General features: G+C 33.9%; 1 protein-coding gene and 1 long non-coding RNA gene across 2 annotated transcripts; one reads left to right on the forward strand and one right to left on the reverse strand.

The window, feature by feature from the left end:
- Nucleotides 1-8,588: 8,588 nt before the first annotated feature.
- LOC138316943 (alpha-(1,3)-fucosyltransferase C-like) lies at nucleotides 8,589-24,191 on the reverse strand. Its single transcript, XM_069258582.1, has 2 exons — nucleotides 24,044-24,191; nucleotides 8,589-10,296 (listed from the first exon to the last, which is right to left on the reverse strand). The coding sequence occupies exon 2, from the start codon at nucleotides 10,293-10,295 to the stop codon at nucleotides 9,078-9,080; it is 1,218 nt and encodes a 405-aa protein (XP_069114683.1). The 5' UTR covers nucleotide 10,296; nucleotides 24,044-24,191; the 3' UTR covers nucleotides 8,589-9,077.
- Nucleotides 15,580-16,740, forward strand: LOC138314987 (uncharacterized). Its single transcript, XR_011207445.1, has 2 exons — nucleotides 15,580-16,024; nucleotides 16,530-16,740. It is a non-coding gene; the product is annotated as an uncharacterized lncRNA (long non-coding RNA).
- Nucleotides 24,192-25,518: the final 1,327 nt, after the last annotated feature.

Raw genomic sequence — 25,518 nt, forward strand, 5'->3', positions numbered from 1 at the left:
TGTAAAGCTTATGTCCCCTGTAATTTGATTGCATAAGGGATAACATGGCCGCATGAATGGATGATATATATCACCAATTCTAACCTGCATACATGTATGAAATATGTATTTCACGACTTATTTTTGTGTTTCCTTCTTCCTTTTAATTGTTTATTCTCCCCTTTTTCAATTTTCTTGGAAACTAATAACCAGGATTGCAGTGTACATATACACTATTTCATATCGGATACGTTTACGTACATGTATTGCAAGATTGTACTTTTTTCACAATTTTTAAAATTAGTCACATTTCGCATTTTTGTCGGTGACCCTACGCTACATTTGTGATAAATGTAACGTAGTGTAGTGCAATCATCCGTGGGTCACTGAAGATGGTGTCAATTAATCTAGAGTTACACATATCTTAGTAAGTTTACTACTGAGTCTTGTAATTAAAGTCTTATAATCTTAGAAGATCTTCTCACAGAAATTTCTAAAATAAGAATCTCTGCACACAGTCTTAATGTAGAAAAGGGTCGATACCAGAATATACCACAACATTTAAGAATATGTACTGTGTGTAATTTAAATGATGTTAAAGATGAATTTCATTTTGTTTTGAAATGTCCATGTTACTCTGATATCCGTCAAAAATTCATGAAAAACTATTATTTTAAAAAACCAAGTATGTATAAACTAATACAACTTTTTAATGTAACAGATGTGAAAGATTTACAGAAAATAGCAAAATACCTTAAAGCTGCAAACGCAAAACGATCTTTATTAATAATTAGTTATACTCTTCCGAATGTAGTATTGTCTACCTGTATCTTTGTACAATATGTATAATGAGATCCATTTGAATGCCATGTATTAATGCTGTATATATATACAACTGATGAGTCAGCGAACTCAAAGTAAATAAAACTTGAAACTGGAAAAAATAAAAAAATAAAGATAAAAATATCGATTATCGGACTATCAGACTTTCGGACTAATGGGTCTTAGGACTAATAATGGTCGTTCGGACTAACGGACGTTCAGATTAACGGGCCTTCGGATTATTAAGCCTTAAGGACAAGGTGGTCACCCAGGCAGGTGACCTATCGATATCACTTTTATTTTGTTTTATTAAGTACCCGATTTTATGTATTGATTGGTTAAGTTATATGTGCCGTAACTGGGCATGCAATTTTTTCTTCGGGAAACTATTGAAAACCATCAGGTTGTTTTAAGGTGTGATAATCATTTGTTTGTTTGTTTCTTTGCTATGGTCATGTAAGGACGGCCTCCCATGTATGTGGTGTGTTGCGTGTATGTTGTACGAGGTACGTGTTTCGGGAGACTGCGGTATATTCATGTTGTGTCTTCTTGTATAGTGGAACTTTTGCCCTTTTTATAGTGCTATATCACTGAAGCATGCCGCCGAAGACACCAAGCAACACACCCCACCCGGTCACATTATACTGACAACGGGCGAACCAGTCGTCCCACTCCCTTTTTGCTGAGCGCTAAGCAGGAGCAGAAACTACCACTTTTACAGACTTTGGTGTGTCTCGGCCAGGGGACAGAACCCAGAGCCTTCCTCACATGGGCGAACGCTCAACTCAAGGCCAAAAGTGAGGCGGTGCCAAGGGAGGCATTAGGAAGAATAAAGTCAGTTAGGAAGAATAGAAAAGATAATATCCTAAATTTAGTCGCCTTTTACGATCATGCAATAGGGGCAGCAGGTACAATTCTAACGCCCTACCTGCAGGGCCATGTGATAATCATTCAAATGGCCAGAAAACCATGTACGATGCCTTGTAAACATTATTTACAAGTCAGAATTTATGCCTTGTGTATGTTAAGATAAATGCATACCTGCAGTAATCACTTTATAATTTCTTATTACTTTATAAAAATGTTAAATGAAATTGCAGAGCACATCTTGGCTTCATAGCCTGACTGTATATGTACTGTCAAAATCATTTTCAGTTCATATTCATACTTGTAAATGTAATTTTTCAAAAGGTTGATGGTGAATAAAAATATCCAAAAGCTCTTGATTCGTGAGTATGAAAATTACGGCACATTTATAAAGCTTTAAAGACCAATGTATCTTTCCGAAACGAAGAATTCAATTAGCGTTTGCTTCTTAATTGTTTTTCATTTTCACAATATGAATTAACAAAATAGAAGCACATCTAAAATTAAAAACAAAATCAATTTTTTTTCTTTTATTGGTGATCCAATGTAGACACAGGATTAATTGTCTACATGTAGATGGCGATCCAATAATTTGGACCCACCAGAGTGTCATGCTATAGACCATTTTAGTTTAAATACCAAAATCAGTAAAATCGTAATCTACATGGTGATATATATTGAGGAGGATGGATAGATCCCGAGACAACAAAAATTAGTCCACCTACATGAAGTTTTAGCGGTTAAAAAATATATTTATAGTAAGCCTTCACAAAAACGGTTACTACCGTTGAAAAGAGCAATAATTTTCTTTTCAAAATCCTACACAACTATATATACAAAGTGCTGTCACTAAGACGAAAGCAGCCGAAAAATTATGCAATATATTATAAGCCGGCTTTGATCTTCATTATATAAATGTTTGCACATTATATAAAGAAGGTTGCACATCATATAAAGAAGTGTGTACAGAATTTAAAGAAATTTGTACCGAATATAAAGTTTAATTTAAGCTACATGATATAAAGGAAAAAGCATCGAATATCTCGATATAACGACGGAGAATAATGGTAAATGTATCTAAAATAACACAGGAATTACCGAATATAAAGATAAAAGCACTGCAGATATACATGCAAAAGGATGTATATACATTTATGTTGTTGTCCCGCCCTGGTAGAATAAATAATAACCCAGACCGTAGCCCGAGGTCATTATTTTAAATTATACCAGGGCGGTATAACACCATATGAACCGAAACTGAGGTCCTTATTTTTTATACTAGATATTTTGTATTATTTTCTTTGGCAAGTATCAAACCATTCTCTAATGTGCATGTTACTTACAAGAAAAAGCATTCGACCATAGGACACCACACTGAAGAACTCAATGTTTGAGTAATGTAACTTGAGTTGCTTTTATTGACTTTGCACTCGGATAATATTAACACAGGTCAATTACACTTGGATGTATCATAATTAGCCAAGCCTCTCTTAACCACAAATTGATCGCTTTGAGAAAGATTATTATATAATTATGATATTCATTTCGTAAAATGAACACATGTTTTATGTATTAGGAATTTCTAGACCCAGAAATACTAATTGTGTACTTTTCTTTTGCAAGAGTTCCATTATATTAAATGTCTACTGGAAGTATCTATGCTACAGCATTTGATTACTATTGTATGACTTACTGTAGTCAAAGTACACAATCAAACTTTCGAGGGTTAAATCTTGCTGTATTACAATAAACAAATTTTATAAATAAGAATATTAACATTATATACGTTGTGATGCATGCAGATGATCAAAATAGATGAACTAATTACCAGAAAGATGGGACACAACACCTTATCTGTTCTATAACGCTTTGGACTAAATGAAAGTTTTAATGATTTTTTCTTATCGTTTTAAATCAAATTCTTTATTAGATCTTAAATTAAGGTTATTGTTTGATGTACTGCACACAGAACCTATTACAGTAATTAGTAATAATAGATAATATTTCGTCTTATCATCCGTGTTCTCTTCAATTCTTCAAATTGAATAATAAGTTTTAACCGAGTAATAACACAATATTTTGTAAAGGAGATTTTACAATATTAAGTTAATATACATGTACATTTGTCCTCTCTGTTACTGTTCATTGTACAAACATTTTTGTTCTGTGTTCTGACAATATCCTTTGTTTTGTTAATATTCAATTAATTTAATATTATGATTTCCGTTAAGTATAATACATTTCAAAAGAGTTAACAATGGGGAAAAATATAATTTTTTAACAATTTTGAACATCGAATATCTTACAAACACACCAAATATCCACAAGCACTGACTTCAGTTTTCTATATTCAAAGATAGTGGTTATTTCATATGATTTGCGCATGTGTAACAGGAAGGCGACAAGTCGACAACTCGACAACACGACAAGTCGACAACACGACAAGGCGACAACACGACAAGTCGACAACTCGACAACACGACAAGTCGACATTTTACCGCGACAACACGAGATTCTGTACGCGCTAATTAGCGTGTTTGAAATGTCGACTTGTCGTGTTGTCGACTTGTCGTCTTGTCGTGTTGTCGACTTGTCGCGGTTCGAAAACGCGACAAGTCGACATTTTAACTGTTAAATCTCGGGTTGTCGCAGTTTGAGACCGCGACAACTCGACAAGGCGACAACACGACAAGGCGACAACACAACAACACGAGATGGCCGTAATCAGCCACCATACAAATGAGTGCTTATTCAATCCTTCAAAACGTCAGCTTGCCAGGTCGAATCACCCGGGCTCATATACAGGACTAAAAAGTGACGTCATTGGAATGTTCGGGATCAAATCGTCAAATTTAGAAATGGTAATCAGAATAAAGAAATTAATCACTTATTTACTCACATCGCAATGTTTTCATATCGCAACTGTTACAGGAAATTCTTTTTACCTGGTATCGAGTTCTATGCCTGATTAATCTCGATATTTAGTGCTGAAAATATCTGGTTTATTGATATTATTCCGCTACTTTTGTTGAGTTTGAATTCGCAAATTCGAAGGGCGTCAGAACGCTTGTTTTCAACCTGAATCAACACCGTAGTGATAAAGACCTTCCAAGTGAATTTTTGCATCGACATAAAAAGTTGATTTTCTCAAAAAGTAAGAAAAATAAAATACATTAATTTTGCTGGAACACTAAAAAAATCATTCTGATTTCGGAACAGTTGGAATCATGAAGATACCTCTAACAGTATTTTTATTATTATTAGTATATATTATGTAAGTAATTATTTCTTACCAGGTTTGGTTCCATGTTGTGTTAACCGCAAAGGGAGATAATCGGGATAAATGTTGTAATAAATTCCGACAAACCAGTGATGGATAGTCATGGATGATTTTTTTTTACATAAATCATCTTCTTCTAATTACTAAATTATGTATTAAGTTTTAAAAAGAAAATTTAAAATGTGATTTTTTTGTCAAAAATAACTCCGATTTTACCATTGGTTGACCTTGACATCTTCAGCAGTGATTATCTCCCTTAGTTTGACCTAAACCAAAAATTGAGTGGCTAGAATTCACAAGCGTAATCTATTGTTTTAAAACATCAATAACAAATTATATTAAAATGACATAATTAGAGTGTGACTGCCTTAACAGCGTGCTAAACAGTAAACACCTGTAATTTACGTAAAGGATAATATGACTGAAGGAAAGGCCTTAAAGGGTGCAGCTAATTAGGTTAATTATGCAATGTTAAAAAGTTCAATTTATGGAAATAACGGAGCCGAATTTTCTGGTTATTTTTTATTCATACATTCTCACTCTATCCTTGTCCCAAAACCCCCATTTGAGAAAGAAAATCCACATAAGAGAAAGGAGAAATTTTTATTTCCGTAACAGATACATGTATTTCGTTTTGGGTCAGTTAATTATATTGGAGGTGGTCTATCACTTGAACGCTTACAAATAAAGAGCAATTGCACTGATCATGAGCTTCTGCCGGATGAAGAATACGTTCGTCGGATCATAAAAGCGTTTAAACCGCTTGATTATATATTGATCATGAGCTGACTTCAAAGCATCGCATTCACGCTGATTGGATTTTTTACAGTGGGTTATTTTTCTTATATTTTCATGTATGCTTTACCTTAGAAGTGCTTCGCACTTCGTGCCCTCGGGCACGAAGAGCTGCGCCCTTATAAACCGAAGAGGATGCATGCAGCGGTATATCAATCTGGGCACGTGCAGGTTGTGAATCCTGAGCTGCGAAGCTAGGTTGGTATACCGATGCATACCGACTATCTGACTTACCGCAGAGTCGATGCGACGAAATATTGGAAGAACCAGAACGGCAGATCGAGTTCGAATCCTTGAATAATGATTTTTCTTTTTAGTAAAAATGTAAATTCCCAACATGGAATTTGATTGGTTAACTCAATCGGAACCCTTCCCGCGATACACATTGTGTATATATACATGTATGATACGACTAGCGACTGCAGGAGACCACTTCCAGTCAACATTTAAATAAGATATTTCATTTTGTAGAAAAACTGAACAACGAATAATACAGACTACGAATATGGAGTTCGATGTCTATATGGTCGAACGCAATATTTTAATACAAAATTACCGTCGCTTTTTGACTTGTGACATCGAAAGCAACGCCCAGGGTTTAAACACAGCTGTAGTGGGTGAGGAACGAACGACTGTTTTCACACTGGATATGGGGCTTTATCAACCTGCAATGAAGCTTATCCTAACCCATGCTGACAGTGTTGGCTATGTGTCGCGTTATTGGTATTTACATCGAAAGTAGTGGCATTGACGCTGCGTCGATTGAGAGTGGCATGTACGGACTTATAACATGCAAGCATGTATTAGATGCAAACCACATCCGAAGGTCATTGAATGCGCATATAACCACCCTGCTGGTTTTATTTGACCTGTACTTTTCACAGTTTGTGGACAGAAATGGATCCGAGCTTGAAATGCCCCAAGACATTCAAAAGCTATCAGTGAATTGCGAGAATCGCGAGGAGGTTCAACAAGCCCATGAAGCGTTCAAACTTTCAATAGAACAACAGAATGTAAGCGGGAAACTGAAAGACTTCGATCGCGAAATGTGTGCAGAAAGATCGATGTTCAAGATTACAAAACACTATTCGGAAATGGTGCTTCTCCTGCTACAATTTATCCGTGCATACCACACAGGTAATTGGCAGCTTCACCTATCATCACTTGACGCATTCACGATGGACAAACTGGTTTATGCTAGACATATTCCCTTGTATCTTGCGGAATGAAAAATAGTGAAGGAACACGAAAATAATACATGGAGGGAATTTGAAATTGGGAACTGGGTTATGAACAAGAACCAAGGTAGCAAACCAGAGAAGAACAGCCTGGCCACGGTCTATATATTTATTAAGTGGGGAGCCCCTGTTTTGAGCCATGCATAAAAATCAAATATATTCTGAAATTGGTACATCCAATATGGAGGGTTTGATATAAGTTTCATTTTTTTCAAAAATAAACATAACAAAAATGGGTTAGAGATTACAATTCTGGGCTCCTCCGGAAGTGCGTCTTGACCGGAAATGCTAGCTTTACTTGAAGGAAAATCCATGGCGCGGGTTTAGGCAAAAATATTGAAAAATCCACCTAATCGACCTATGAAATAAATTAGCTTATTTTGCCATTGTGAGAGAAGTGCTCAATTTAAGGTAGGTCTTAAGAAAAAAATTGAGTACAATTTTCTGCAATTTTGGGCTAAAAATCATGATATTTTGCAATTTTTCAGGTATTTTTTTGTTGTTACCATGGCATTCGCATGCATGAATAAGCGCAGAATATGGCCAAATCTGTATCAAAATATCAAATTGTAATTGCAAAAGTTGTGCTGATTAATTATATATATACTTTTGTACAGGTATTTTTTACAGTTAAATGACTATATCTATATTTCTAAGGCATGCGCCTTAATTTCATAGATTGTCCAAATCTACTGTTTTTTGCTACCCAAGTACCGTTCTATGGAATAGGACCGGATCATGCTCTGGAGCATATCAATAAAATCATGAAAGTGTCATGCGGTCTCATCGGCATAACCAGAACCTGCCTAGAATGCAAAGACAGGAAAGAGATGTGCAGGCACTGAAAGAACTTATTCAGCCACACAGTGATCCGTTCATAACAGAGGAGAAGGCAGCTGTGAACATCATGATCAGGGCTGTCATGCCCAGTGATGTCACCAATGATCTTGCCAATGTCAACGATATCGGCCAAAAGGCATATTTGGAATTTGTGGAGGGAAGGATTAACACCGAGAATGGCATCAATATATGGAATCCTATTAAAAAGCAACTTGGAAGCAAAGTGCAAAGAAAGCTTCGATCGTAAGCGACGAGAGAGTGGTGGAACTGCGCGAGAACAGAAACGTGTGTGCAAGGATGCTAATTGTAGCAAATTCCCGCCCGGAAATATCACTGCAAGAAACACTTGGCACCTGCGAACTTCAGTTGTACCACGCACATTATCTTTGATCGATATGCTATAGACTCATCTCTTAAACAAGCTACTCGACTCCGACGACTTGGTAAGGGCCCCGAGATATCATACCACATATCGGACAATACACAGATAGGAAATATTACGATAACAACTGCTTTTGGCGAATGACACTAATTAATGAACGGCGTTTAATTCGTCCATTTTACATTGATCTCAGGTGCCGACTAAGTAAACAATGTTATTACATCAAACCACTGTAAACATTTGCGGTTTGTAACCATCTTGGCGATCTACTGTTTTGAACTTATTTGCGGGGCTTTATTTTTTCGAATTATCTGAGTAGTCATTGAAAACATAAACTAAAATTTATTATATGTATGTAAAATCATGTTTGATAAATTTCGCGAGGTATTAAATTAGTGCATATTAAAAAGCAATACATGTTCATTCATTTCATGTGTATTTATTTTACTTCAGTTTTCGTAGTGACATATAAGGTTTTATGGTGAACTCTTTTCTCTCGCTTTTGACCAATGTGTATTAGCCTTCCTTTTGACCAATATGTATTGGACTTCCTTTTGACCAATGTGTATTAGCCTTCCTTTTGACCAATGTGTATTAGCCTTCCTTTTGACCAATATGTATTGGACTTCCTTTCAAAGTTAGAGTCGCGCATCAAGTCCAGTGACAGCTGCTAACGTAACCGGATAGTTTCACTGTAGAATTAACGAATGAGTGTAGTGATGCCTATATATGTGATTGCTTTAAGTCAATTAGAGCTATCGCCAATGTATATGTATAACGCTGTTTTGGAACAGTATTGAGTTAGTTAATCAAAGACGAGGATTGAATTCGGCTGAGTTTGAGCTGAATCCGGTCAGATACAGAGTGTGATTTTCTAAACTTTTGTATTATGTTTACATATACGTTTGTCGTTTTTGTCGTGTGATTTAGTTAAAAAGTCGTGTGTATTTCTATAGAGACGTTTATAACGGTCCTGGTGATGCATCCTGTGACACATTTCACAGTACACGGATTGTAACACATCACTTATAGTTTTAATAGAATAATTTTTCCTCCATTCAAAATACTTCAAGTACTCATCAAAATTATTTGATAGATATTTAAGGCGTTTTGCAAGTGACTCTACGCTTTTGAAGTCTTTTGTGTCTAAATACGAATGTGGTGGATGATATAGTGATCGATTTGCACCATCCCTGATCAACGGCACGATCTGTCGGCGTAATACGAGATGTAGTGACTTTTCTGTGACGTAATCGTCACATAATGCGTTTTCCAAAGATAGATAAAATTTATACTTATGGTCTAAAACATCAAAGCAGTGATCTTCATGACCACCCGTCACATTCCAAACTCCCTTCCATTTCGTTTTCGGGTTACCACATGTGAGATTGCCACATTTGCCGATGATATCGATGTCCACGTCGTATTTCCGAAGTTTGCGAACAAAGTCGTCCCTTTCTGAAGGTGCTTTACAATGACTTATAACGCCTACAGCTGGTTTTGTTTTCCCCCGCAATAATTGGTAATAATCACTCACGTTATAGCCAGTATGACCCGGAACAAACTTGCCATGAACTAATGTAAAGTCTGCATCTCTTCTGTATGTAAACGTCCAATTCACAACGTCATTTCGCCAACAGGATTTTCTTGAATACCTTCCAAAGTAATCTGGCGATTCGAAGTCAAATAAAATCCAAACTCGACCTTGTTTTTCGCTCAAGTCTGCATTACATATGTCTGTCCAATAATATATCACAGCATCTGACTGATTGACCAAGGATTTGTCATTGGCAAGGATACAATCTTTAGACGATGGACACGACTGAAACACATTGGATGTTCCCCATCTTTGCCCTACCCACTCTTGAATCCACCTGCTGTGGCCGAACGAAAGTATAATCTTGGACATGGAGGCGTTTACAGATTCGAAATTTCTTGTCACTGACACCATAGAGATCAAACGTTGTACAGCTTTAACCTTGAATTTCCTGGAGTTAATGTCAGGTTTTGAATATAGTGTTATCACCATCAATATACAGAGAGAACAAACGATCGCGAGTATAAACCATGATCTTAACTTCATTCCTGGCATTCTGAAAAGATATGAAGGTATGATTTTAGAGAAAAGTAGTTTCCTAAATCGGGCATAAAAGGTAAACTCTATATTTGATACAACGCTCATTAAATGTATTGGTGGCTAAAATAAACATTTTCGCAATTATAATCTACAATGATGGTACTTACATCAGAAACATGTGTACATATAAATCTACTTATGCTTATATATTATTTCAACTTATTTGTACTAACCTAAAATTTGTCTTACTATTCACACCATTTCATATTTCTACACTAATACACATAATCATATCAGTATTCACACATTTCTATAAGGATGTCCTGATTGTGGTATAAACACTAATAGACAAATACTTAAAGATATTCATATATTCATAGGAAAGTCTGAACCTTTTAATCTTTAGAAGCTATAATAAGACTTTATATTGACCTTTGGACTTATTCATAGACTTTTGTAAAATCCTTGAAATAGTTGGAAACTAGTTGGGCAGTATTGCTGTGTTTCTGGGTTAATACACTGATTTACATTTATTTAGTTTGTGATTCCTTCCAACAGTTAATAAGTTATCATATTATTATATTTCTAAATTAAGATAATTAATTATGTGTAATTCAAACAATAACAGTTTGGATGGTTATGACCTGTGCAATAATGCACATGGACTTTTGGTCAATCCACCTAACTGTATATTATCCCATAAAAATGTTATATCTCATATATACATATTTAATATGATATATATATTGATATTATGATAACTATATCCTCATGTTTAGATTATAATTGTGTGTAAGGTGTGCGTTATGGTGTGTCTGTCTGTGTTAAACCTGAGTTACCTCCCCTTGAATTTTGTTGTAATTATTTGGAGGTTAGGCCTCTATTTTTCGTATTTTTACTGGACTATATAGAATTTTAAAATCCACGTACAATTTAATTGCATTAGAAAGTAACAATTCTGTGAAATTATGTTCAAATATATAATAACAGATATTCAGTAAAAATAAAGATCTAGCTAGAATGTCAACACCTATTACAGTGTACATATTTTTCTTAATACTTTAACATTTTAGATTAATCTTAGAGCCTATAGCTTGTTTGTTTTTAATTTTAAAGCACATGCCTTTTGTCATCAAACTCCTCTGGCGTCGTTTATCGTATTTTGGAGCGCAGAATCAAACCAAAAGCATTTCCCTGAATTTCCGTTTTGGGCAGGATTTCCTTTGTTTTGAACCTGTTGGATGGATGGTTTTTAGGTTGTATCAGTTCCACTATTGTAATGCGTGAGTTGGGAAATACAGGATGATATAAAGAAATTTTATATATCTTTCAAGTCTGTTTTTCAGAGGGAGATAATCAATAGTGCAAATCTACTAAATCGTTTAGTATACGTTTAGTGGATATTTTCGATGTTATCCCCAACCTAAAAGTTTAGCAAAATGATTGTCCTTCAAAGAAATATTCACTATTGTGTGAGGAAAAACCTTATTAAAATTAGTGATAGAACACCAGGCTTGAAAACTTCATTTAACCGAACAGTGGGAAAATTAACATTGATGTCTATGGGGAATTAATTTGGTTCTGCGGTCTCTACATTGGCCACAACACCCTAAACATTTATCACATAATCCGCCTGATATCCAGTGATTTCGCCCGTGTTATACTTTTGCGTATGTCACTAGAATACTATGACCTGGAGCGATTTTCATTGGCTAGAAAATTCATTGTGACGCCAAGGCTCGCAAAAATAAAAACTTCTTAGACTCGTTTCATGAAACCTTATATGAAATCAACACTCATATAAGATCGTATATATAAGAAGGCATGTCAATTATCTCAAAAATGTCTATTATATACTTTTATGAACACTGAATATGAAACGAAGGTTATTTTTAAGAAAAAATATTTAACTACTGTACTTGGGGCAAAATGCATTTAAACTTTTAAATTAAAGATTTTTCTTTAAAGGTAAAGATTAATAAGATTCAATAAGAATGTTACATACATGTTATATTTGTATGCTATTATCTACAACCGCTATTTTCCTGACACGGTCAAAAAGGACTCCATGTTCATGGGTTTGTAAAGTCGAATCCGGTCAAACCAGTGCTCCTACTACATGCTGTAAACACTAGTAAACATAATGGCATGGTTATTTGATGAAAGAAATATATACTGCACCCTGTGGACTTACAGAAATGAAATGTACAATTATTTGCATATTTTGCCAAAATTTACAAATACAAGGCATAAAAACCTACGAGTCAACAGCATTGTCTTAGGTTAGGACAGATGCATAGACACTTTACATCAACTAAGTTATGTTCAAGTACAAATAAGAAGTGATATATAGCACAGGGACCTGGCACGAAAAAAAATAACCAATAGTATACATATCACAGCATATCACAGGTGTCTGGGGTTAGGAATTAATTATTATGCAATAGTATTATATAATGGGCCGAATTACACACAGAGGTGTCTGGGGTTAGGAATTAATTATTATGCAATAGTATTATATAATGGGCCGAAATACACACAGATATCAGTATATCTAATTTCTAACCCCAGACACCTGTGATACATATATGTATTATAGTATCAAGGGTATGAACTCGGCGGTCGAGAAAAACGGACCTATTTTCTTGAAACCGTGATTATTTTAACAAATGGGTTCTATACAACATTGACAGATATCTTACCTTAAAGAGAAATAATTTATCTTTCCATGGAGTGCTTGATGAACAAAATTGGCCAAGTATTGACGAAGTTATGACTTGATGGTATAGAACCCATTTATTAAAATAATCACGGTTTCAAGAAAATAGGTCCGTTTTTCTCGACCGCCGAGTTCATACCCTTGATACTATAATACATATATGTAATACTATTGGTTAATTTTTTTCGTGCCAGGTCCCTGTGATATATAGGCATACAAAAACCCCTGTTTTAAACGGGGTATTAAATCCTAAACCGTGGTCACAAAATCTTATCGCAGTATTGTAACCAGGGCTCGAATTTCAGGTTGTTTTAATTGGTTTTTTTTGCAAGTAGATATACCAGAGTAGCGAGTGAACAAAAATATGCACTTGCTTATTTATGCAAGTGGTTTTTATCAGGGACAACTGTAAAAATGGCATAATGATTGTGAAAAATTCTTGTAATGGAAAATATGGGGACCCAGTTCTTACAGTAATGTTGTTGATATTTATTATGTTCTTATACACCTCACATCATCATGCAAAAATAAAGGATTTTATATATAACATAACTGTAATTTGAATACGGATATTAATTATAAGTAAAAAATATATTTTAGCAAGTAAAAATTTATGGCACTTGCTATTTTTGGCAAGTGGCAAAAAATGTAAAATTCGAGCCCTGGTGACGTGACTTTGATCAGGATGATGTGATGGATAAATCAGAATTGTCTCTATATCTATAGACCAGCAATAAAGAGCTATTACAAACTGTGTAACTTATCCCATTTCATCCTTCGGTCCCGACATCCGATCATCGACCAAACACACAATACGGTCCCTGCGAGATGGTATTAATGACATCATGAATATTCATGAATAGTTCATGAACTTTAAAGAATATATCAGCAGACTGTGGTTCATGAAAGAAGTTCATGAATATTCATCAAGTGACTCTCATGAACTCTTCATGAAGTTTTATGAATCCATGAAACATTCATGATTGTTCATGATCAATTTGTCAAGAATTATCCATGAAGTTTTAAATTATGTATGTAATATTCATTAAAATTCTTCAAAATGAATGAAAATGTTTCATTCATTCTTAAAGATGCTCCAACGCAGACAGAGCATAAATGATATTCATCATTCGAACAAAAATTTGTGTTTAATCGTGTATATATATGCCTAATTAACACAAAAAATAATGTAAAATAATTTTTTCGCCTTTGGTGCATGTTCAATCGGTACTTCATTTCATATAGGATATAGTGGTACGGATTTTTTTCGGGATGCAATCAATTATTTTTCATATTTTTAACTTGAAGTAAAATTATAAGCTCAAACTTTTCAATGGTGGTAATGGTGTAGAGCAAGTAACTTTTGTAACAGAAGAAAAATACTAAATCGTCTGCTCCTGTTTTTGATAGTGAAAAAATACCATTTGTCAGCGGTGGAGCATCTTTAAGAATTTTAATGAATATCAGTTATGCATAAAACTTCATAAATGATTCTTGACATGCTATTTCATTCATTTTGATGTATTTTAGTGAATATTCATTGAAGTCACATGACTTGTCATATGACAACATGAGTTACATGACTTATATATATGTTTCCCGCCAAAGCAGTCACAATCCAAAATGGCTGCTTTATCTGCTGGCACGTGGAAGGAGAAATATTCATCTTTAAATGGAATTTTTGGCACATTAGTGAACGGATTATTCCATTCTTGGATTTCTTTAAGCACAGATGAATACTTTCAGTAAGTTTTGATTTATCTGCAGTTATTTTTCAACATGAAATTGTTGCACACTGATTATGCATAAATATTGGTTTGTGAAATTTTATCAAATGCTATTGGATTAAATTGCCCATATAAACTATTATGCTTTACAACTATAGGTTTATTTTGGACATATACTAATTTACTTGGAATGTATAATGAAATTGATTGCTACGTATCACTGAAACAGATTTTGTTAGCACTTATCTGTGGCAGTATGAAAATATAACGAACACAGTAAACTGTTGGTGATTTCATGTTAGACCCTTCTGATGTTATATATTAATATATGGAAATTCAGATGCCGCTGATCCCAATTCTCATTCAATAAACTTCATGAACATGACTCAAGTTAAGGAATATTCATGAATTGTTCCAGTTCATGAATATTCATGAATTGTTTTGAATACTGCTGCGAGTTGTAGCTCATGAATAACTCATTAATTATCACGTATAAACATTCATGAATATTCTTGATGGTTTTAAGTTCATGAATATTCTTGAAATATTCAATGGATTGATTGTTCATAAATGTTCATGATTTCACGAATAAAAGCGATTCATGAACGTTCAATTTATGAATGAAAGGATTCATGAATGTTCATGAATTTCCCCCTAAAATATTCATGAAGTTTTAAGTTCATGAATCGCATGAAATTATTCATGAATAATTGAAGAATATTCATGAATTTTATTATTCATAAATAATTCATGAATGTTCATCAACGTCTCGCAGGTGGTTTGGGGGGGGGGGGGGGGGGGGGGGGGTTCGAGATCCCAAAACGACGTGGGTAAACTACAATAGCATTTCTCAATGATATAAGCGGCAAATTTGTAATGACGTAAGGAACACCTGACAAAATCGCGTGCCTGACAGCTGTTGTCAAAATGGCGAAGCACTGTCGTTTGGACAACTTACGAAGCGACAATCGCTTGAAGAATTTGGATTTTATGTAAAGCGTGATATTACATATTTTCCTTAGTGTAAAATATATGAAGATTGATGCAGATTATGCATGGATATTCTTATACGGGCGAAAAAAACTAGTGTTGGCAATGTAAACAATCGCACGTTCAACAGGTCAATGTACAGCTGATACGTCTGCAGCATGCATGTTGTCTGATGGTTCATCGAATAACTACACTAAGCCTTTGTCAGCAACATGTTCAGCTTTTAGGACTTGAAAGGAATTGAGTAAGACCACATCCGAAGAATGCTATACAGAACCAGTGACGAAGAAACGTAATATAATGTACATGTAAGTTACTGTACTGTATACATTTACATGTATTTAGTGCTAACATGGCGGAGGCGTCAAGCATAGACGTTTATAACCAGATATAGGAAAAAGTTTGCTGTTTCACAAATGACTTGAAATATGATAAATGAAGTAAATTATGCATGTAGGCAAGCCTATACTGTCAAATTTGTATTTATTAAATCATTAACTATTTCTTAGAAATCATCTGATTATCATTTAGGTTCAAACAATTATCATGTAATTGTGACAGAAATATTTTATATTGTTACAGATGAAACATAAAAGCACCTGCAAGAGTATAAGACAAGTTAAAGCTTTTAAAGTTTAATATTTTGTGTAGATTGTCAAGTCCAGTTTTTTATCAATAACAATATTATATTTACATGTATACTACAGAACTAAAGATCATTTGTATTAAATGACAAATGATCTTCTGTCAATAAATGACATATTACCTTAGTCAAAGTGTAACAATTAATCACATGCTTATTTTTAATTACAGGGAGCTAATCATGGAAAACTTTGATGTGATAGCAGTTCTTAAATCAAAAGGACATACATGCATATGAGGAAAGGACTGGATTAAAAGAATGGACATCATAACTTATGGAAAGAGAGAAATTTTATACAAATGCATTGTAGATACACTACAAATGTAATCCAGTATTTTTATTAAAATGTGTTTAAAGTGAAAAATACAAGTTATGACAGCACTTTGTTGTTTTATTTGTATTCCAAACTTTATGAGCTACATGTAGCCTGTATTCCCTTCATTTGAGTCAGTCGAAATGTCCCGGATTCCAGCTCCTTGTCCCTTTCCTACCCAAGAAATGGAAACAGTGTCCATTGACACTGATAGTGATAGTGATAATTGTCTTTATGTAGTTCCCTTGCATCAGATGTGTATACAGTAATAACTGAACAGTCTTTAAACAGAAATGCAATGTTCAGGGTTTCTTTCAAAAGAATAATATGGACAGTCTATACAAATGTATATGAATCTTTTAAAGGTATTATTGAAAGTTACACTCTGCCACCCTCGATACTCCAGGGTTTAAGACACGGACATCCTATCCACCCCTGAACTATCCCATTATAAACAGGAGGCAGTTCATGAGAATAAAACTGGCCAATCACAGGTCTGCAGAGAAATCCTTTTAGATTTCAGAGAGTGAGCGATGTCCAACTTCAAAGCCACAGTCAACCACAGTGTACCATTATTAGATTATTTTGATGTACAAGATCATCAAAGGATCAAATTACCTGTGTCTTCTGTTGCCTTCATTTTTGCTATGCCATAGCCTAAGGGTTGATATAATGTCAGTAGGTAGTAACCCCTGAGTATTGAGGATACACCTCTGCAGGATCATTTAATTTTGTAAACTTAGATTAAAATATGGTGTTACAAAATATGTTTCATATTAAGATAATTTAAGATAACTAATAACAGATTTCTATGAAGTGGCACACATGCTTTCGAGAACAATATTGAACATGCAACCATTGATAGTGGGGTTTTTATTCAGTTTTTATAATGGTAAAATTACTGCCATTACCTTTATTCTCTTCTTGAGAATTAATTATCAATAAATAGATTTAACACACATAAGAAATTCTAATAATTTTATTTGCTCAAAGTTTTCAATTTTGCACAGTGCAGCACTGCAGTACAAAAAGCACTCACAGTCTGACCTGCAAACACAAGAGTTTCTTCAATATTCTCTAGATGCAAAAATATAATTTGAGATTAATGAAATATCATTTAAATTTCTTTTCATAATTTTCCATTCAGCTTTAAGTGTTCAACAGTTTCTAGTGGATATAATGACAGTGAAAATAACCTCTGGAGTATCAAGGATGCAGTCTCCCATGTTATGAATATGGCATTGTTCTGTAGTAGAAGGGGAAATATACATGGCTAGTAAGAGGCTGAACTTAATACATCTACCACCTCAGTTAAGGTTCACTGATCTGGACCTGGACCATCCAAAAACATACAATCATTTTATTACAATAAAAAGAATAGTGATGATGCATTTGTGTTTCTTCGGATGGGAACAGGTAACAAGACATTCAAACCTTATACAGGTGAAGATCTGATTTAATGTAAAGTATATACATGTAACATGTGTATATACAAAAAAAGTCTGGAGTTATTCTTGTTTTATTGCACTGTTTAAATATTAGAGTTAAATTCTATCTTTTTTACCTCATTTAATAAATACAGTATGCTATTCACAAATAAATTTTGTTATATGTTGACTGCTTTGCAATCTTAAGATTTAGTGGTAACTATTTTATCAAACAGCTGCAATGATATCAAAAGTCAAGTTCTGACATCTTATTGTTAATCTCTGTTAAATCTGAAAATCTTTGAAAAGAGAGTATGAAATTGCACAAAATATTAAATAAATGAAAAGCCTGAATGTCACTAGAATGACTGTTTGTTTCAATGTTAGCATATTAAAGCTTTGATCATACTCTATTGCTTTCTTATCAAAATCCAAAAAGGAAGGGATTGATCATTACATGTATTTTGCCTAATGTTTGTTTACAGATTTACATGGAGAAAACTGAATATACAGTATATTATTTGGTTTGTTAATGAAATTGAATATTTAGTCTCAAATAAATCCATCAGTATTTCAAATTCAATAAATATTATTGACTCATAGATATTAGACATTGGCCTATGGCTGTCAAGAAAAAGCTTTATCCTCTCCAATTTGTATAATTGTGGTTTTCTTTTTCATTGCTGCTCACAAGAAACATTTGAATGGATCATCAAATAGACAACCAGAAGACTGATTTCACTTCTTAAAAACATTTGAAGTGTCATCATAATTGTCCCAAGTAAACCAAATAAGATTCATGTATATTTACATGTACATACATTCTATATACAGGGTACATGTATAAATATTTACCGGTAATGTTTCATAAAATGAAAGGAAGAAAAGTAGATTTCTTTAAATATCTGCTTAAGTAATACTCCCTCTCATTCTACAGAGTATTCCCTTAATGTGAAACTCATGTGTAACTCACCAGAGCAAACTTAGTACACTTTACTTATACTGACTAAAGTAGACCTAGTGCATTAGCAATCCGTTTCTATTTGCAAAGAAATGTTCATCATACAATGTATTTAAATTGACTGTGTTGTCAAAACATGTACTTAATGTTTCTGGTATTAAATAGGTATTAAATATACCGGACATGTATATTATGTATAATTTTAATGTGCATATGTATACATGTACATTGCCTCCCGTAATGTAGGGGGGCCTACAAGTGTACGTGTTGTACATGTACTTTTGACCAATGGATTTATTATTTTTATTTCAATGGCGGTAACTACAGACGCAGAGATTGGTCCACAATTATTTCTCAATAATCTTTCATATATAAACTGTCAGTATAATCAGGTTTCATAATTCATATGGAAAATTGAGGATTTTTAACATTTTTCAATCTGGGTTCCGTACAAACAGCTGACAAATGGATGATCAGAGTGTGTAAATATAACATTGCATTGAAGCGACGAGTTACCCTTATATTTCATCTGTGACTGTTTCAGAAATAAAAAAATAGTATAAAAATACCTTATTCAAGCACTTATTAGGCCTATCTTATCATGAGTTGTCACGCCGATATTTACACCAAAAACAACGCGTTTCGTCGTGTTGACATCGGTAACAAATGTGTCAGGAAGTGCCGTTTTTGTCAGGTGTTCCTTACGTCATTACAAAATATGCCGCTTACATCACTGAGAAATGCAAATGGTCTAAACTGATGATTATGACGTCATCAAACTCACCCCAAATGATGACGTCATAATCACCGGATGGTGGGATTAATCGACGGTAAATTGTACTTTACTCAAGTCGTTTGGAATCTTGAAACCCTCGTATTATAGTATTATAACCACGTACATTTTTGCTTGTATTTAGACATAACTATAAATGTACACTGTTCAATATTTATTGTTTAATTTATAAACTGTTAAAGTGAATAGTCGGGCAAAGGAAACCAGTCTAAATGCGTTCTTTGGCCTTCCAAAAGTCATTGTATACCATAATGATGGTCAAGTTCTGCTTACGGTGTCCAGTTTTGACCATTGAAATTTTGGGGAAGCCCCGTGTAAATTTAGCACAGTTCTAAATATAAATTCGCCAAACTCTTTGAAAACGAGGCTGCGTGGAAATGTCAACATGGACATGAGTTTCTCAGTCGTGTCGGTTTCGTTTCGTGTGATAAACCACTAATGCGGTATGCAAATTGTTGTTTTGAGATGATACATTTGATGCAAATGAAGTATTCTTACATTAATGACAATGCTTTGTAATCATTTTTCGATAAAAGCATCTTGTACATGGAAATCGACACAAATATTCGGCCGATGCAGAGATGGGGCCCCGGCAAGGGGCAATTATTGCAGCATCGCATTCGTCGTATTTTACATGAACCGAATCATGAAGGTTAAATACAAATAATCGTAACATAATTTCCCATTTAAAACCACACGAAAAACGTTCCATAGAACGTCCATGCATGTAGCTGTCAAAGATGTGAAAATAAATTAGCTCATACATAGATATTTTACAAGTACAATATATGTGTTCAATTATTCGTGTAGTTTTTTGCAGAGATTTAATTAAATTATCTATGTCTCTGGTTGTTTTTTTTTTTTTTTTTTGTAAACAATATTTGAGTTCTGGAGAGAGATGACATGAATGTCCAGCTGGAAGGAAAGAAACTTTTATGATGTATATGTATCGTACAATGTATATATGTAAACGTACATTCCATGTAGCTGCTATAGAATTACAACTAGGAAATTCTCTCAAACATTGATAATATTTAATTCTTCACATTCATGTAGGCCTATGCTGTGAGAATTAACACATCATATATATTTCCAGAAAACATATAGGCCTACATGTATGTTACTTTCCTTTTCTGTTGTTTCCTGTTCTTTTTTGTGCTCTGGAGAAAAAGATGATTGAGTTGAAGAAAAGTAATTAATTAAGAGAAATGTGTACCACAGTACTTTGCCTGTAGCCGAGGGGTTCTATACTGTTTTAATAGTCCAGTAATTAATAATTAAATTGAAAATTTCAAAATTAAGATGAAATTGTAAATTCCATTTTTGAATGAAGTGGTTCCCCTCCTTTGAGAGTACACAGTGTGTATACCCTTTTTGGTTTTTAGGAATAATACCTGAATAGGAACCTGAAATAACATGACAATCAATCAGGTATGTGTGTGTTGGGGGGTGGGGGTGGGGGGGGGCTAAAAGACAGAAGAATCATGAGGATGGGAAGTTGTAACTTGAGTGGGGGGTTGAAATATAGAAGAAATAGCTACAGATAACTGGAAGTGGAAGGGTGCTTTATCATTGATCTGGTCATTGCATATTTGGGGTTTACACGGCTTTTTTTGGTTATTTTAGTCTCATTGATTTTGGAGCAACTTTGAATCCATATGGTACTGTAGATCTTTCTTTTTTCCATGTGTAGCTATTTCTTCTGTATTTCACCCTCCGCCCAAGTCACAACTTCCCAATAGGTACCACTTTTTTTGTTTAGAACTCAAATCAAAGACAGATGTACATAGTACTACATACTACATTTTAGTCTATGTGTTTGTAATCACTGTTACTACAGTATTAATACATAAATGGTCTATGTACAAGTTACACATAGACAATAAATGTGAAATTTGGTTCAGACAAAAAGATTTTTAACATTTCAGATAACTTGCTAGTTTTATGGTTTTATTTATATGTTGAGTCTACTCTCTTGTAAAGTAGAATTTAGAAATCCTAAGACAATGGTATCTATATTGCTATATGTAAAAAAAAATCCTTATATTTTAAAAGTAATTGAAAAGCTATCTCACAAGCCCTGACAAACAAATGGGCCGGCATATGGATGCAAGAATTATAATCACTGGATCTAGAGGACTAATATAAACAAATATTTCTACAAAGTTAAACAATGAAAAAGTATTGCATCATAATTTTATTTAATGATTACAGTTGAAAGGAACATTTAATAAATGAATACTGTTTAAATGTTCTGTTCATGATCTTCTAGGTCCATATTGGAAAAGTTTACTTTCAGTCTTCATATGATGCTAATTGTATGTATATGTATAATTATATATACATACACTTGTATACAGGTCCAAGGGATGAACTTTCTATATTCATGTCACTATGCATGCATGGTGCCTGGAAAAAAGAACCAACAATTTTTTATATCTGTTGAATATGACAAAAATTGAAATGATCAATTTCAAATATATATAAATGAATAAATGTAGATTCATTCTACAGTTTTTTTTTTATTTTAGAGAAAACATTTTATAAGTTGTGAATGTGTCACTGATGCATTTGATAGAATCAAATATTGTTTCAAAAAAGATACAAAATTCATTATCTATAGTTCCAACAAAAATTCAGAATAATTATAAATGATACATGGCTGCAGTACATTTCAACTCTGTAAAGTTTGTCATATACACATGAACCAGGTACAGTTGTAATAAATATACAAACACTATTTATTATTATGACCAGAAATAATACTGTATGTGTCCTCCAAATATATCTAAAGAACAAGCTAAAACCTACATGTACATATGTATATGTGTATATCAGAACATATACAATACAATTTTACCAATTAACCTACAATGTAAATCCTATATACAATGTATGTGTATAACACTACCAGAACATGTACAGAACAAAAATTTACAAATTAAAAATCTATAAATATATACATCAGAACTGTATGAATTGACCGGTAGCATAATATTATAGATTAATTGAAACAAATCTTAGCTTGATAATGCACTAGCGGTTACATTCTAACTGTACATGCATTACAACGGTACATTTTATAAATATACAGGGCATTCATTACCCCTAAAGAGGCCCCACGAAAGAACCGCTATTTACCCCAGGGTTACGTTTTACGCGATTGGGGAACAGGTATGAAACATGTGACCATATGTGACCACTCATTTATGAAAAAAATACTGCTAGGGACTATTTACATAATGATCAAAATACGAAGACTCACTCACTATCAGCTGAGCAGGGAGTATCGGGTAGTAGGCCTAGGTACGTACATGTACAGTAGCGGTCCGGAGCCGCGTGCTCGTTTGAACTGTTCTCTTCACTATAACAAGTTGTATTAACACTCTCCATGCGTCGTAATGTTTCCCGAGTCATTTGCTGGGATTGTCGCTGCTCCGTTGCCTTGCCTTTCGCATTTTAGGTGAGTCAGTTGGTTGTTTTGGCGGAAACCTTTTGGTTCAAAACTACGGTAGCCATGTTTTGTTTACTACGGAGAGTGGTGGATGTTGCGCATGCGTTAAGGTTGAACTGCACTCATAGCCGGTCGGGAGGACTTTTAGGATTCCCATAGATATTATTATTTTCTTCGCATGTACAGCGATTTTGACGGAAAGTTTTATTTTTCTAACTCATAAGAAATTATACCGGATATATTAATACCATTTTTACCGATTTTACAGTCACTTGCCCGACTATTCGCTTTAATTTATGTTCACCAGAGAAGAATTTTTGCAGTAATCATCTTACATAGTTATGCTATTCCGTTCCATTTGATATTTTAGTCGTTGAACATCTATTACTATGTATGCTACATGATTTGTCAAAACATAATAAAACAAATGAAGCATTTTTGTTTCGGTTAATATATGATTATATTGACCTAAGAAAATTTATCGACGAACTTCTTCCTCGGTCAATTTTTTCCCTTAATCAATCTCATAAAATTCTTTATTATATGCATTGGTATCTCAAAATTGATTAATATCGATGTATATAAATAACAAATTTCAACTGGACTTGGTATGGTACAGTATTCAAGAAGAAAAATAATGATAAATGGTTTTAATAAACGAGTTTGATCAGTTTATACGAATACATATATACACATATACATATACAAGTGTATTGAATTTTCAGATGAGACTTACCTGTAATCAGTACTTACATGCCTCTTCGAGAGATTCCTAAGTGTGAAATCCGCGTCGGTTTCCGTCCTTCTTATCGGGTGAAATGTAAAATGGCTAATAACGCAAATTACACGTGACCAATAGAGATATATTCGATCGTCGGTCTTTTGTGTTTCTATGTACGTAAGAGAAACGTATTGGATTGTCCCGATTATAGTTGATATAGCCAAACGACCGCATTCCAGCGAGCTCGATTGGACAGGTCTGACGCTCACATACCCACGTTGCCTCATTTGTTTGCCTTACACTACAGATAATTAACCACACGCGTTTTTTTAAACCCAATTTTCTATTCACTACCCATACAATACAAAAATATTAAACCTTAGTCGTGACGGATTACCTTTCACGTCGAATATTCAGCTCGCAAAGTAATTAGCTTTATCCAAGGATAAAATGAAAATTGTTGCATAATGAAAATATATTCAGTAATATTTGCAGTAACAATAGGACAAAATTGGATCTCAAATTCGCTCAGTAATTTTACTTTGAAAGGAAAATTTACTTTGAAAAAATCTTTAAAAACACGGAATCAAATAGAAGACCAGGGAAGGAAAGCTTTATTTTCATTATTCTTATTTTTAAGAAATCATTGATTGAATAGAAAAACGTTTTTCTTTGTAGTTGATTCCCATGTTAACAGTATACTTAGTTATGCGTCTGAAATGTAGAAAGTGTCCGTAAGGTAAAGAAAACTACACGTTATTATTTGATATACTCTGAGTTAGGACCCTCTGATTTGATGTAGAAAATTCAAAGTTTTCAGAAATTGGCTGAAATTAAGGCAGACGGACATTTGAATCTTCATTATCTTTTCACGTTGCGTATAAGATATTAGAACAGAGAATTATTCATACTTCAATCTAAGACATATTATCAAAAGTTACTGAGTCCCCTTTTTATACCAACACCCGATAGAAAGTCATTGACCAATGTGTGCAATTTTATTTGTGTAAACCGATTGAAAATGAAAAGAAACAAATGTAACTAGTTTATTAAGTTAATTTGTTTTATTGATTAAATAAAGGAATAAGGAGATATCACCCTGTCATCAGAAGAGAGATAAAATTGTAAACATGAGAGATATAGTAGATGAGTTTCCTTTTATTTTGTTTCGTCCATTTTACATTGATCTCGGGTGCCGATTAAGTAAACAATGTTATTACATCAAACCGCTGTTATATATACATTTGCGGATGTAACATTTTGGCTATCTACTGTTTTGAACTTATTTGCGGGGCTTTCATGTGTATTAGCCTTCCTTTTGACCAATGTGTATTAGCCTTCCTTTTGACCAATGTGTATTAGCCTTCCTTTTGACCAATGTGTATTAGCCTTCCTTTTGACCAATGTGTATTAGCCTTCCTTTTGACCAATGTGTATTAGCCTTCCTTTTGACCAATGTGCATTAGCCTTCCTTTTGACCAATGTGTACG

This window comes from Argopecten irradians, chromosome 2 (genome assembly GCF_041381155.1).
Source record: "Argopecten irradians isolate NY chromosome 2, Ai_NY, whole genome shotgun sequence".
Classification (NCBI taxonomy): Eukaryota; Metazoa; Mollusca; class Bivalvia; order Pectinida; family Pectinidae; genus Argopecten; species Argopecten irradians.